This window comes from Cotesia glomerata, linkage group LG4 (assembly GCF_020080835.1).
Source record: "Cotesia glomerata isolate CgM1 linkage group LG4, MPM_Cglom_v2.3, whole genome shotgun sequence".
NCBI classification, from domain to species: Eukaryota; Metazoa; Arthropoda; class Insecta; order Hymenoptera; family Braconidae; genus Cotesia; species Cotesia glomerata.
Genome location: NC_058161.1, coordinates 25,238,777 through 25,256,185, shown reverse-complemented (window position 1 = coordinate 25,256,185; position 17,409 = coordinate 25,238,777). Strand labels below are relative to the sequence as shown.

At 27.0% G+C, this 17,409-nt stretch overlaps 1 protein-coding gene across 1 annotated transcript in view; it reads right to left on the bottom strand.

Annotated features, from left to right (window-relative positions):
• LOC123263232 (dopamine receptor 1-like) overlaps positions 1-15,476 on the bottom strand; it is a 122,424-nt gene extending 106,948 nt beyond the window's left edge. The window contains exon 1 of the mRNA XM_044725834.1: positions 15,403-15,476. Within this exon, the coding sequence (XP_044581769.1) occupies positions 15,403-15,417 (15 nt within the window). The 5' untranslated portion in view covers positions 15,418-15,476. The remainder of the gene's footprint in view (positions 1-15,402) is intronic.
• Between the last annotated feature and the right edge of the window lie 1,933 nt (positions 15,477-17,409).

Here is a 17,409-nt window from a genome sequence, read left to right as displayed (position 1 = left end):
TATTCACAGAATTGATATTGATATTATACATGATATTCACAGAATTAATATTGATGATAATATTGACATTGCTGATGATATTCATGGAATCAATACTAATAATTATGTTGATATTGATTATATTTCTATGATATAAGTATTAATATTTCTGATGATGTGCATTATATGAGTTTTGATATTGATAATGACGATAATATTGATTTTAACATTCATAATATTGATAATTATGATGATAATGATATTAATATTGATTATGAAATTGATATTGATAAAATGATGGCATTAGTCCTTATGATATTTCCGATGTTGAAAATGATATTCATGATATTGATAATGTTAATATTATTGATATTAATATTTATAATATTGATCATGAAGATGATAATGATATTGATATTGATATTCATGAAATTAATAATGATATTGATAGAATAATGATATTAGTTCTTATGATATTTCCGATGTTGATAATAATATTTATAATATTGATAATGATATCAATATCGATATCTCAAATGATATTCACGATATTGATATTGATATTCATGATATTGATAATGATATCAATATCGATATCTCTGATATTTTCAAAGTTTCATTGATATAGTACTAATGATGATTTTAACATCAATGTCAATAATCCTGACTTTCATGATATTTATTAACATAATAAATTATTAAAAATATAATTAAAATTTTAATCATATTCCAGTTGAAAAAAATATGTTTAACCCATTTATAATTCTATTTGAGAAAAAAAATACTTAAACATAGACTGAACTAAAATATACAAAATTACTTCCATACATAATTAATCTAACTGTTAAATTAAATTTTCCGTTTGTGAGTCCACGAGTTCGAGACCAAACACAACTTTTACTTCTATATAAAAAAAAGGATCAAGTAAAGTTATAAAAAAATAAAATAATAATATCAATTAACATGAAAGGAAAAATTTAATGCAGAAGATAAAACATCCACTCTAATAATCATAACATACATCCGCCATCTAATAATATCTCTAATAAAAAATCATTAAAGCATTGAGAATCAATATTGACATAAAAATTTAAATAAGAATAAAAAAAATGATAATTTTTCTAGTTATTTTATCTTCATTTTCTGTGAAAATGTCACCAATAATTATTAGCAGGATCCAAACAACAAACTACATAAAATGTAGTGTAGTTCGAGCAAGATCCGAGTATTGACAGCCAATGAAAGGGATATTTCCGGATATAGACAAGTTTGTCGACAGACGACATGGAAATAATTGAATAATGGAAATCCTGTTGAGAATTGTTTTTCAATTGTGAACAATGTGCGATGGATAGATAATTAAATCACGAGATATGTGGTTTTAATGTTGTTCTGTCGGTCCTACCACGGTTTGCTGGTTTCTGCTGTCATATCCAGAATTTACCATCCAACATCCATTGATTCTGTTAATCTTTACTGATGGAGCTTTTTAAGGACAAAAAATCCATATGAGAAACCAGCCTAGGTTCCCTCACAATTTTCTATGGAATTTTCATGTGAATTCTTATAGAAATCCAGCAAAAAAATTAATATAATTACATGGAATTTTATAAAATTATATATAGTGCAATAGGCCAAAAAATTAAAAAAAAGAAAAACAAAACTGGGTACATCGAGGGCTCGAAACGCGAACTTTGCGGTCAGTCTTTTCCGAGACACCCAACTGTCCAAGATCTTTAATTGGTATTATATGCTTTAATCACACTCAAGTATACTTTATCAAAAACATCCATGTAGGTTTGTATGGGGATCCATGGAAATCCACATGAGAAAGTATGGATTCATGTATGAGATATTTAATCCATAAGATTCAATGTAGGAATGTATGGATTTATATAAGAATTCATATAGAAAGGGGAATTCATGTTCCCACAGTTTCCTATGTGGATTTCTATAGAGTCATATGGGGCAAGTGTGCGCACTTAAGCATTCAAACTGGTGTCAAAATTAAACGATAAGCATAAAAGAAAAATAAAAATATGTCTTTGATAGAGTGTTCATTTAGGTAATAATTAAATTAAGAAATAAAGTCTAACACCTTAACACTTCGGAAAAAAACGGATTAATCCGAATTATTCTAAATGCGCACACTTACCCCGTACTAAGGGCAGTGTGCGCACTCGTGTGGGGTAGATTTGCGCAACTAAGGGAACTTAGTGGATTTTTAATGCCCTAAGCAGACTCATTTTAATAATACTTACATAACTTTATGAGACGTAACATAACTTCAAATGTTATGCTAAATAAAAAGCTCAAATACATTATTGACAGAAAAAAATTAATTTACTTTAATTAATATCCTTAATAAAGTGTGACAATCTTTGCCATGACAGCAAATTTTACTTTTACGGCACTAGATCCTTAATATTTTATTTTTTAAGTAATCGAATGATATTATATGCATAGTTATTTGAATTACAACGCCACAAGTGTAGAAATATTTCTAAACGTTTTTTTTTTGTAGTTACTCGAATTATGCATAAGTAGAATTAATACCATCTCATGTGGATTTCCATTTAGAAATCCATGCACTCAGTGACCTTATTTATAGATTTCTCTATAAATCCATATATTCCTAGATTGAATCTTATGAATTCACATGTGAATCCAAACTTACTAATATGAATTTCTACTCAGAAAAAGAGGTTCACTTGAGCCAAGAAAATATTTTTCTTCCTAATTATTTTCTTAAGCGGAAAAAAAAATTTTTTTTGACACAAGAAATTTCACTTATTCCAACAAAATTAATTCTCTTGCTTTAAGAAATACGTATCTTGATCCACGAAAATTTATTTAAGTCAAGAAATTCTTGTTGTTTTGAGAAAATTCAGCCTCTTGCTCCAAAAAATTTAGTTCTTGATAGAAGCAAATTTTCTTGTCTTGAGAAAATTTCTCTCTTGCTCCAAAAAATTAAATATAAAGATAGAAGTAAATTTTCATTAATATTTTTATTGATTAACATGTTAAATGGGAAGATCAAATAATATTTCATCATTTTTTTTTCATTCAATATGTATAATTGCACGCTAAAATAATATAAAATGGGTATCAAATATTTAAGAGAAAAATTTTCTCAAGGTGAGAAAATTTTTTTCTCAGCTGAAGTGGGTGGCGCTGCTTCCCTTAAGTATCTAAAAATTTTGATCAAATATAAAAATTTATTGTATCAAGTATTTATGATAATTTGAATTGAAAAAAAAAAATTAATTCCACCGAGAATAGAATTTCAAGAAAAATTTTTACTTCGGCCAACATAACTTCGGTCTTCCTTCAGACACCCGAAAATTTTCTTGAGCCAAGAATTTTGTTCTCTAGTCAAAAAATTTTTCTTTCTGTGTATGTTTATTCCACTTATATAAATTCACTAAAGGAATCCATACTTTCCTACACTGATAAAAATTTTTGTAAAATTACAATCATATTACAAAACAAATAATAAGTAAAATTACAAATCAGTGTATAGCAATGCGAAATGAAATACAATTCATGTAATTTTGCAACACCCGTCAGCAAATCTACTAAGATGTATTGTAATTTTACAAACTTCATGTATAAAACTAACACGCATTGTAATATTACAGAACCGTTGGTCAATTTTTAAGAAAAAGCTTTTTAATTTTACAACCATTATTTGTGATCTGATTCGGCATAATTGTATGTAAAATCACAAAAAAATATTGTAATATATATTACAATAATCCGATAAAAAATTTAAAAAGCTTTTTTTTATTTTTACAATTTTCATTGTAAAATTACACAGTGCAATGTAATGTTACCCGACAATTTTAATTATATTACACGAATTGCAACTCTACTTCACTGTTTTCCAATTTTAAAAACAATACTTTTCAGTTTTACAAAAATGAGACTGATGTATCAAAAAACAACAATGTCCTTCATATTTATTTTTACTAATTTTTAGTCTATGGTTGTATATTTGTGATAATAAATTCGTGGCATCATTTATCTTTTATAAATTTTAATATTACGCTCAAACGATCATTTCAAAATCAATATATTTGAATGAGTATATGTTAGACTTTAACTTTTATAATATTCAATGAATTATAAATAATGTAAAAGTTAGTTATTTTCCATCAATAAACTGCATCAAATAACACAAATAATGTAAATAATAAATAATAAGCCGTAATGCTCAATCACCACATAGGATAAGCTTATAAGAATAATAAGATGTTAAATCACCTATCGGTCGTACGGCGTAAGGCGTTAGGTATCGGTCTAGCAAGCGCGCGGCTCGCGTTCGATTCTTAGTTAGGGTAAATATTATTTTCACTTTATATCATCTTAATTGTAAAAATGAGGTCTACGTAAGATGCAAAATCTAGTCAGTGCTTCATAAATTAAAATGACAACAAATATTAAATCAAATCTTTCTTTTTTATTATTTCAATTCAAGTAAAATTCAAGGAAAGTATTGTAATTTTACAAACGTAGCTAATCTAAAAATATTTGTAAAATTACAAACCCGTTTTGTAAAATTAGTAACCTCACAGAGCTATATATGTTTTGTAATATTACTGTACCCGATTGTAATTTTAGATAAATGTTTTGCCTATTAACCTCCAATACATTTCTTGTAAAATTACAATAGAAATTTTTAACAGTGTTGCATAAGTTAATTTTCCATCAACAAATAATTAATTCGCGTACACATAGCGCCAACTTCCCCCTCTCATTCATAAATACAAGGGTTTTCATGCAAACTTACGAATTTTTTTAAAAAAGCCCTCATATTTCCTCACTTGTCCAGGTTGGGTGGGCGCCAGGTTGGGCGTTACTGACAAAGAGTCTGCAGGATAGGAAAGAAATTCCGGTAATCCGTTTGTTGTCAGTAGTGTAATTGATCAAAGGATTCTTTTCGAATTATTTCATCCCCTATCCACAAAAATATCCAATCCAATATTATAGATAAAAGGCTTTTCTTATTTTTCATTTAATTCCTACCACATACATCACGATATCTTTTTTGACGGTAACCGTGATTATTATTATTGTTGTTATTATATGAGATTTATTAACAATGCACAGACTGTAGTCTCCTCGGACGAACGAAATTCCCTATTTGATAAAAGCGTTTATTGCGAAAAACAGGAATTATCACACGTATTTTCATGAAACACAATTTGCGAATTGAAAATTAAATCGAAATACTTTGAGCACTAGTTAGCGTTGTTAATCCTATGCGTGGCCATATTTCGCTTAAATAGGTGATAACGAGTGGTTATATATTCCTGGGGGTCATAAGTTTAGAAAATATGAAAAGCGGGAATCTGAAGGGTATGTATGGAACTTCTGTTCGTTTTTTAAGTTTGAAAAACTTAAAAATCTTCCAATTGTTCTACGCAGAGATGAATTTATAGGAACCTTTCCAAAAATTATGGGAATAGTTCCTATAATAAAATGATCATTATTGGTATCAATCCTATGCTCATTATGGGAACCATACCCATAGTTTATTGAAAATGTTCCTATAATGAAGCAATCACATCAAAAATATAAAGTAATGATTATATATTTTTTTGCTAATAAATTTTTTTTTGTAAATAAAAATTGATCTTTCACTAGAGTGAAAAAATTTCTTTTTCATAATTTTTATTCACGTGTATACTTAATCTTGAATCGTTTATTCTAACTCAGTTAATATTGTGTTAGATAATATTGAAAAATATTGTAGCAATTCTAAAATTTCTCTAATAAAAGGGATATTTTCTCACTATTCAATTAAAGGAGCAAAATAGATATGGAAATTCATTGTTTATTTTTATAATTTCTTTTTATTTTTAATACAAATTATTTATTTACAATACATACGTTGAATATTTATTAAATCCACCTTTTGGGTATGTAACTTTTATTGTTTATATGAACAATATTACTTATTTTACATAATTCAAATGATGTTATTGAGAAGCAAGTAAAATTATTGAAATTACTAATAATTTCAAATGCTTCGAAGTGATCATCGAAGTCACAAATAACTTGAGTTGTAATGATAAATATCTCAATATTATTAGTCATCATCACTATGATATTATGGGAATGGTTCCTATGATATTATAGGAATGGTTTCTATAATATTATAAAAACTATTTCTATACATTATGGGAATCATTCCTATACTGTAAAAAATTTTTTAGACTCGGTGTGGTGTAAATGATTCGGTGTTAAAATTTTTAACACGGACGGTGTGAAAATCACACTAAGTGTAATGTTAAATTTGAACAGTGTAAATCCTAAATTTTACACCACCAAGCGTGTAAATGTATTTCCTGAAAATTTCTCATTAATTAATTTGATTGTTTAGCTTCAGACTTGTACGATATTAAATTATAAATATAAACATGTAGAAATAAATATTTAAAAGTATGTTTTTTTTTTTTTTTATATTATGCTATTTTACGGAGTAAAATCATTCCAATGTTAATCTTAATATCATTGGAAAGTCTGCAACAAGAATGTTAATATTCAAGTTGTTAAAAATTTATCTAATTATACGGTGGATCATATGTTAGAGTCTATTGATAAAAATGCGAATGTTTATAGTGTTAAATACATTTTAATATATATTCTTAAAGACATACCCACATCATTTTTTCATATATTTATTTATATTACATATATGTATATATGAAAAATATATCAAAATGCATGTGAGTACTCAAAATAAGCTCTTGATGAGTGTAACATCGGGATGAGCTTAAATTTTTAAAAATATCAATAATTAAGAAATGACCTTGTATCTTGTGAACTATTGGTATTTTTACACGCTTTTTATTAGCTTCACTTGTATGTCAGTTTGTCAGTTTGTCAGTTTGTCAGTTTGTCAGTTTGTCAGTTTGTCAGTTTGTCAGTTTGTCAGTTTGTCAGTTTGTCAGTTTGTCAGTATGTAACTCTCCTTTCGCATAAAGAGACTACCATAATGATATTATTTAAATTTTGATTATTATCAACCTAGAACCCAGGTGATGACCTTCCTAGTCATCCTCTGATGACCATCCCGAAGTTATATCTCGAAACCAGGTGTTTTCCTCCGTAGGTTTTCATCGGGAATGGCACAGATAAACCCGTACATCAACCCGGGAATCCTCTGATCACCATCCCAGAGTTATATCTCGAAACCAGGTGTTTTCCTCCGTAGGTTTTCATCGGGAATGGCACAGATAAACCCGTACATCAACCCGAAATCCTCTGATGACCATCCCGAAGTTATATCTCGAAACCAGGTGTTTTCCTCCGTAGGTTTCTATCAGGAATGGCACAGATAAACCATACATCTACCCGAACTCCTCTGATGACTATCCCGAAGTTATATTTCAAAACCAGGTGTTTTCCTCCGTAGGTTTTCATCAGGAATGGCACAGATAAACCCTGACATCAACCCGGAATCCTCTGATGACCATCCTGAAGTTATTTCGAAAACCAGGTGTTTTCCCTCCGTAGGTACACGCTTTATATTAGCTTCACTTGTATGTCAGTTTGTCAGTATGTAACTCTCCGTGGGTAATTTGCGCGCCTGAATATTTTTGATAATCAACAAATAATAGTTTAAAAAAACTAAAAAATCACGCTTTATAAATAAACCAAACTAAAAAGTAAAAATAAATAATAGTTTAAAACTAAAAAACACGCTTTTTATAGAAAACCAAACTAAATAGAAAATTTTTAATAAATTTAAATTAAGAATAGTGTTAAAATTTCAATAAATATAAATTAATAATAGTGTAAATAAAAAAATGTATTTTATTTTAAAAAGCGTGGGTGCATGGTGTCAATAGTTATAAATATTTTATTGACAGATATGAGTAGAGTGATTATCATTTTGATATCTTAAAAGCACCCCACGCTTTTTAAAATAAAATACATTTTTATTTACACTATTATTAATTTATATTTATTGAAATTTTTAACACTATTCTTAATTTTAAATTTATTAAAATTTATTTTCTCTATTTTTTAGTTTGCTTTTATAAAAGTGTTTTTAGTTTTTAACTATTTATTAAAGATATAAGCTCATCCCGATGTTACACTCATCAAGACCTTTTATTTGACTACCCACATGCATTGTGATATATTTTTCATATATACATATATATATATATATATATATATATATATATATATATATATATATATATATATATATATATATAGCATATATATATATATATATATATATATATATATATAATAGAGTGTATCAAAAAAATCAAATATTTTTTTTTTTTCAATGAACATTGAGAAATCGTCAGAGTATCTCTAGAAAAAGATCCTCTTAAAATATGAGCTCTTAATATTAATATTTAGAGGTGGCGTCAAGTAATTTCTATTTCCCATTTAAATAACATAGAAAAATATTCTTTTAAAGTTTGGAATTTTGTAACGTGACAACGAGCTACTTTATAGGTAAAACTGAACCTTTTTCTTATGGGCAATTGAATGCTCTACAAAAAAGGTTTGGTTGAAATTTTGCGTAAGTCAAGCCGTTTTAAAGATATCGAGCCTCAAACTTCAGACTGTTATAAATTACGGTTTGTTTTTGTCTTAAACACAAGAAAATCCATTTATATGCAATAAAAACCCATTATTATTAACTTTAGAATAATAATATGCATATATTTAATAGAATGCTTGTCCAAAATTCTTAATAATTTGACAAATGCTAATTTTTATTAATTATTAACGAAAAATATTTACTTATGGGTCATTCCATGTCAAATCAAACAATAATTGAAAACAAACCCTTTCGATTTGGACAAATTTTGATCAGAAGTTTTCTTTTATCATATAACGAAGTTCTGTGAAAGGAAAAAAAAAATTTTTTTTTTCACAAGATATGCAAATTCAAAATTTTCCAATTTTTCCAGTTTTTCAATTTTGATTTTGTAATATCTTGAAGGCTATTATAGATACAGAAATAGGCTTTCGTTTGTTTGATAGGGAACACTTGGGGATATTGAAAAAAAAAAAAAAAAAAGAAGTTGAAACCAATTTATTATTTAATAATTCCAGGTCGTGTATTTAATTTTTTAATGCTCAAAATTACAATAATATGTATTCGCATACCTGAATCTCATTTAGAAATAGCAAAAAACAAAAAAAAAATTTATTTTGAATTCAAAAATTCACATTTAAAAAAAAAAAAAGTTCTAAAAATTTCAGGATCTTTTAAGACTAGTACAATGTATTATACAAAAAAAAATTGAGCCAAAATTTTGATGTCGATTGTCATTTTCGACTATGTTCAAAAATTTAAAATTTGACAAATTTGACTTATTTCAAAATTTTTTTCCAAATTTTTTTTTTTTCAATAGCCCCAAGTGTCCCCTATCAAACAAACGAAAGTCTATTCCTGTATCTATAATAGCGTTCGAGATATTACAAAATCAAAATTGAAAAACTGGAAAAATTGGGAAATTTTGAATTTGCATATCGCTTGAAAAAAAAAATTTTTTTTTCCTTTCGCAGAACTTCGTTATATGATAAAAGAAAACTTCTGACCAAAATTTGTCCAAATCGAAAGGTTTCGTTTTCAACTATTGTTTGATTTGACATGGAATGACCCATAAGTAAATGTTTTTCGTTAATAATTAATAAAAATCAGCATTTGTCAAATTATTAAGAATTTTGGACAAGTATTCTATTAAACATATGCATATTATTATTCTAAAGTTAATAATAATTGGTTTTTAATGCATATAAATTGATTTTCTTGTGTTTAAAACAAAAACAAAGACGTTTCATTCATTCAGACAGTCATTTCAAGACGCGAAGACCTTTCATTTGAGTACCCACATGCATTTTGATATATTTTTCATATATATATATATATATATATATATATATATATATATATATATATATACATATATAAATATATGAAAAATTGATGTGGGTACTTAAATGAAAGATCTTGATGAGTGTAACATCGGGATGAGCTTATATCTTTAAAAACGTCAATAGTTAAAAAAGTAAAGTGCAATTTAACAAAAGTTATTATTTAAGAAAGCAAAATTTTATTTATTTATAGTTCACAAGCTACGGCAGTCACATAGTGACTGCAAGGTTGCTAGTAATAGTTATTAAATTTTAAAAGCTATAAATAATAACACGGAATAGTGTAAAACAGTAAATTACACCGTGTTAAATTTACACGAGTGAAAATTTTACACCGACATTTCACACTTACACGGCGGTGTAAAAGTCCCTGAGTCCAACTTTACACCGAAATTTTTTACAGTGTATATATTATGGGAATCATGCCGATATTACAGTTATAATTATAGGTATCGTTCCTATAATTATAGAAACCATTCCCATAATTATAGTAATATTTCCCAAAAATTATGGTTACAATTTCCATAATTTAAGTAATTGCTCCTAAACTGGTATAGGAAAACATTTCATTAAAATTATAGGAATGATTACCATATTTTTCTCTCCGTGTACCAATACAATTTATAAAGGTTTGTATATAAATTCATATTAGAAAGTTTGGATTCATATGAAAATTCATAAAATTCGATTTAGGAATATATGGATTTATGGAGAAATCTATAAATACGCTAACTGGGTGCACGGATTTCAATATGAAAATCCATATGAGAAAGCATTACTTCAACTAATGCATAGTTCGAGTAACTACAAAAAAATCGTTTAGAAATATTTCTACACTTGAGGCGTTGTATAAATATAAATAATGCTGTGAAGCGGGAAAGAATAGGAGTTACGGTAATTATTACGTTAAGCGTTCCACATTCACGTAACAGAATATTGGTAGGAAAGGATTGAGAAAGGAATGTGGAGAGGATCATCTTAATGTGAGTTTATAGAATATGCGAGAGAAAATTATTAGATAGCTCGGACTGGGATTCGAACCCAGAACCTTCCGAAGACATGTCGGCTACTCTACCATTTGAGCTATCCGGTCTATACTAAATTTCCTTTCGCTTATTCTATATACATTAAGCCACACCGTCCATCTTACGGTAAGCATTTTTACAAATATAAATAATGCTGTGAAGCGGGAAAGAATAGGAGTTACGGTAATTATTACGTTAAGCGTTCCACATTCACGTAACAGAATATTGGTAGGAAAGGATTGAGAAAGGAATGTGGAGAGGATCATCTTAATTTGAGTTTATAGAATATGCGAGAAAAAATTATTAGATAGCTCGGTCTATGTGATCATAGATCTATGTGATCTAGCTCACGGCGTTGTAATTCAGGTATCTATGCACGTCCTCAGTATATGGACTCCATATCTTCTATCCTAGTTTATTTATGAACAGAGAGGGGAAATTTTGCGATATGTGAAAGCAAATTAAAGGTTTGTTGGTGGAAAATTAATTTATGCAAGAACAACCCATATGGTATCATTCGTTTACTTGAAAAATGAAATATTAAGAATCTAGTGCCGTAAAGGTAAAATTAGCTGTCATGGCAGAGATTGTCACACTTTATTAAGGATAGTAATTAAAGTAAATTAATTTATTTCTGTCAATAATCTATTTGAGCTTTTTATTTAGCATAACATTGGAAGTTATGTTATGTCTCATAAAGTTGTGTAAGTATTATTAAAATGAGTTTGCTTGGGGCATTAAAATTCCACTTAGTTCCCTTAATTGCGCAAATTTACCCCACACGAGTGCGCACACTACTCTTAGTACGGGGTAAGTGTGCGCATTTTGAATAATTCGGATTAATCCGTTTATTTTCCGAATTTTTAAGGTCTTAGACTTTATTTCTTAATTTAATTATTACCTAAATGAACACTCTATCAAAAACATGTTTTTATTTTCCTTTTATGCTTATCGTTTAATTTTGACACCAGTTTGAATGCTTAAGTGCGCACACTTGCCCCATATGACTCTATAGAAATTCACATAGGAAACTGTGGGAACATGAATTCCCCTTTCTATATGAATTCCTATATAAATCCATACATTCCTACATTGAATCTTATGGATTCTATATCTCCTACATAAATCCATACTTTCTTATGTGGATTTCGATGGATCCCCATACAAACCTACATGGATGTTTTTGATAAAGTATACTTGAGTGTCATTAAAGCATATAATATCAATTAAAGATCTTGGACAGCTCGGTGGCTCGGAAGACTGACCGCAAAGTTCGCGGTTCGAGCCCTCGATGTACTCAGTTTTGTTTTTCTTTTTTTAATTTTCTGGCCCATTGCACTATATATAATTATATATAATTTAATAAAATTATATGTAATTATATTAATTTTTTTCCTGGTTTTCTATAAGAATTCACATGAAAATTCCATGAAAATCATATATAAATCCATCCGAAAACTATGTGAAAATCTAGGCTGACTTCCTATATGGTTTTTTTCTTTATAGAATTTTTAAATTTTTTCATCTAAAAACTTAAGTTTTTTAAAAAAGAACCATTTTTTCTTTTTTTTATTTTCAATAGCTATAATTTTCTAACACGTCGTTTAATTTTAAACTGCTTCGTAGCATTTGACGCACTTTTTTTAGTAAAAAAAAAAGTGTCTTTAATTTTAAGAGCTTAGTCAAATGTTTTAACAGAACTATTTAAAAGAAACTTGGAAAAAAAATTTTTGTTTTTCGAATATCTTTGCAACGGCTTCAATGATTGGTTTCAAAATTTAATCAGCTCAAATGATTTGACAAAATTTAACACACACTCATTTTATCTCAAAAATTTACTGACATTTAAGTTAAAAAAAGTTTGAATTAAAAAAAAAAAAATTCATTCTATTAAAAAATCTCGATTTTGATAAAATAATAAAAAAATTTAATTTTTTATTAAAGTTATTATAAAAAATCACTAAAATTATAATTATATCATTAATCAATAATTAATTATGTAAAAGTTACAAATCTTTAAAAATAAAAATAAAATTTCTTTTAAAAAAAAATTATTCAAATTATTTATAAAAAAAACTTCTATTTTGATCAATAGAGAAAAAAAATCGAAAAGTAACAATACGTGCTAAATTTCCCGCAACAAAAACCACCAACTTATTGCATTAAGCCGTCAATATCTTACAATGTCCCCAGCATTTACTGTCAAACAATACCGTTACTTCAAAACCAGAAATAGAATAAAAAACTATTTTTTTGATTGAAAAGTCAATTTGTTTTAACGTTAAATTTTTCTTTGGTAAACTTTTATAAAAAAAAAAAAAAAAAAGAAAAAAAAATGCGAATGAAATTTTTCTCTTACAAAATATACATACATGAAATATTGATAAATTCATTGCTAGCAAACTGAATTCATCAAAACTAAAAAAATTGTTTTCAATTTTTCAAGTTTTTCTTATAAAAAAAAAAAATTTTACACTTTAACGCGCTTTATCTCCTAAACTATCAATTCTATGAAGATTTTTCTGATAAAAATGATAGCGCACAAAATTTGATCTTTTAAACCCAAAAATTCTCTTCAAATTCACTGAAAAAATCCGAAATCCAAATGATCGAATAAATTCTCAACCATCCGACACTTTAAATCCTTTCATCCGAAATCTGTCACCCACGCACTTTTATCCTGCGATAAATCTCTTGGCCCCTCTAATCAGCCCTTAAATACGCAATTACGTGGTAGTTCACTAACCAGTGATTATAATTTAATTATTATAATTATAAACTGATGTTTTGTTAAATTATTAACGATTAATTATTCCTGTAATTGTGATTAATTTTAAGTATGAGTACACATCAATACACCATAGATCGCAGTTGCTAGATAATGGGTTATTCACTAGTCGAGCTTCTTAACCGTCGGAACCTGTTGCAGTTTTACTTGGAAGCGGTAATACGCCGCTTCTGATAATTTATTTTACTTTTTATAGTTTTAAATTGTTTTGCACGGAAGAGTTTTTAATTTTTAATTTTATTTTTTGGTATAAATATTATTAATATTATTAATGTAATACTAAGCTACTTCTACAAGTTTAATAAAAATTTAAAATAATAATAATAATAATAAAAATTTAAAATAATAATAAAAAGTGAAAATAGTGAAATAGGAAATATTTGAAATTTTAATTTATTCAAAAAATTTTAAATAATAATAATAATAATTAAAGTGTAAATAAAGAAAAAAATAGTCAAATTGGAAAAATTTTATTTTCAAAAAAAATTTTAAATAATTATAATAATAATAAAACTTAGAATAAAAAGTGAAATTATAAAAAATTAATTTCTTAATTTGGAAAAATTTGAAATTTTATTCAAATAATTTTAAAATTGTAAATTTTTTTAATTTGGAGGCAAAAATTTAGTAAAATTTTGATTTTTTATCAAAAATTTTAATTTTTAGTAAATTTTATTATTTTTGTTGAAAATGAATTTTTTGTCAAAAATTCAATTTTTAGTGAAGTTTCTTAATTTTTATTAAGATTTGAAAATTTTCAGATAATTTTATTTTTGTCAAAATTTTTGTTGAAAATGTATTTTTGGTCAAAAATTCAAATTTTCTTAATTTTTGTCAAAATTGAAATTTTTTCAGCAAATTTTATTAACTTTGTCAAAATTTTTGTTGAATATGAATTTTTTGTCAAAAATTCCAATTTTTAATAAATTTTCTTTTTTTTTGTTAAAATTTAAAAATTTTTACTAAATTTTGATGAAAATAAATTTTTTGTCAAAAATTCAAATTTTTAGTGAATTTTCTTAATTGTTGTTGAAATTTAAAAATTTTTACTAAATTTTATTATTTTTGTCAAAAATTTTGTTGAAAATAAATTTTTTGACGAAAATTCAAATTTTTAGTAAATTTTCTTAATTTTTGTTGAAATTAAAAATTTTTAGTAAATTTTATTATATTTGTCAAAATTTTTGTTGAAAATAAGTTTTTGTCAAAATTAAAAATTTTTCTAAAAATTAAAAATTTTTATCAAAATGAAAAATTCATGATTTTTATCAAAACTAAATTTTCAATAAAATTCTAAATTTTCAAAAAATTAATTTAAATTATTACTAAAAATTTTTTTTAAATAAAAAAAAAAATTTTTTTTTAATGAAAATTAAAAAAAATATTTTCTTAAACTTTCCAAAAAAAATTTCCAATTTTACCAAAATTTGCACAAAAAATTCAGCTTGAACTTGTCAAAAATTTTTTTTCAAATTTTCCAACTTGAAACTTGTCCAAAATTTCCACCAAAAATTCCCGCCTCAACTTTCCCAAAAAAAAAAAAAATTCCACATCTTTAAACTCCAAAATTTTCCATAAAAAAAATCAACTAACAACCAATAAATCTAAAAATAAAATGTAGGATGAACGTGCATAAATATTCACAATCACTAAAAATAAAAAATAAATAACTTGACTCGTGGGTGCGCTCACCTGGGCCAGAATCATGACGTGCGGCAGCTGGCGCGCCTCGCCGCGCACTGACTGACCGCTCCGCACCCCGAGCATCACTCCCACCCGGTAACCAAACCCTCCGCCACCAGCGCCCCCAGTTCTCATCCCCAAGTTTGCCCCTCTCTTTTTCTCACCCTTTCAACCCTCCCCTGAATGTTTCCTCAACCCTCCCTGACTTCTTCGTCACAAGTGATCATCACCCCGCAATCTCTTTCGTTTTTCAGTAAACAAATTCCGGGATTTTTTGTGCGTTGATTGGACGGCAAACATGCAAATTGAGGATACGAATCTTTAAATCTTGTCTCGCTAAACGAGGCTCGATATTAACAGAGGGTGTCAGAACCCGGGGGAGGTGTTACAGAGAGGAAGGGGGTCAACATGACTCGTGGGAAATATGTGATAATCCAACGGATTGAGTCTCTATACCATTAATGAAATAATCACGTAATTTCCCGAGCACTATTTGCTATATATAAATTTATATGTATATATATATATACTGTGGATACTATATGTATGGATTTATGAAGAGGAGGGGATGGGAGGGGGTATAACAATGTTGATAGGTGAATTCATGGAGATAATTTATCGAACGAGCTACAAAGAAGTGATTCTAGTCTTTTATATTCATGTGTTATATATGGCGTAATTATAAAAAAAAATAAAGTATAATTGTTCGGGTAAAGAGGTCTTTATAGAAGTTGCAGAAAAAAAAAGTGTGATTAGAAAATGATTTATTTTTTTGCGGAGTTCTTTTGAAAAAGTGAAAATTGAAATTTTGGAGTTTTTTTTAGGGGGCGCTGAAAATTTAAAGAAATTTTGCAGTGAAAATTAAGTATGGTGCATGATTTTAAAGTTTAAAAGTTTCTTTTTAAAGTCCCTTAGCCGAAGACATGGATAAAAATTTTGGTTTGGTTTTTTTTGAACCTCGGAAGTTCAAAATTGAAATTTTATGAATTTTTACTTTTTGATTAAGGGCGCTTAAAATTTAAAGAAATTTTGGGGTTAAAATTAAGCTTGATATATAATTTTGAAGCTTGAAAGCTTCTCTTTAAGGCCATTTAGTTAAAGGCATGAAAAAAAATTTTTATTTTGGTTTCTTTTTAACCTTGAAAGTTGAAATTGAAATTTTTTGAATTTTGAATTTTGAATGTGATTGAGGGCACTGAAAATTAAACGAAATTTTGGAGTTAAAATTAAGTTTGATGCATGATTTTAAAGCTTGAAAACTCTTTTTTGAAGTCGTAAAGCCGAAGACATGGAAAAAAATTTCGATTTGGTTTTTTTGAACCTTGAAAGTAAAAATTGAAATTTTATGAATTTTTACTTTTTGATTGAGGGCGTTGAAAATTAAAAGAAATTTTGGAGTTAAAACTAAGTTTGATACATAATTTTGAAGCTTTAAAGCTCTCTTTCAAGATCCCTTAGCCGAAGACATGAAAAAAAATTTTTATCTTGGTTTTTTTGAACCTCGAAAGTTAAAATTAGTTTTTCGAATTTTTACGCTTTGATTGAGGGCACTGGAAATTAAACAAAATTTTGGGGTTAAAATTAGGCTTGATACATTATTTTGAAGCTTAAAAGCTCTGCTTTAAGGTCCCTTAGTCAAAGACATAAAAAAAATTTTGGTTTTGGTTTTTTTGAACCTCGAAAGTTAAAATATGAAATTTTTTGAATCTTTACTCTTTGATTGAGGGCGCTGAAAATTTAAAGAAGTTTTGGAGTTAAAATTAAATTTAATACATGATTTTGAAGCTTGAAAGCTCTGCTTTAAGGTCCTGTAGCCGGAGACACGAAAAAAAATTTTAGTTATCGTTTTTTTGAACCTCGAAAGTTAAAATTAAAATTTTTTGAATTTTTACTCTTTGATTGAGAACGCTGAAAATTTAAAGAAATTTTGAAGTTACAATTAATAATGATACATAATTTTAGAGCTTAAAAGCTTCTCTTTGAGGTCGTGAAGTCAAAGACGAAAAAAAATTTTTT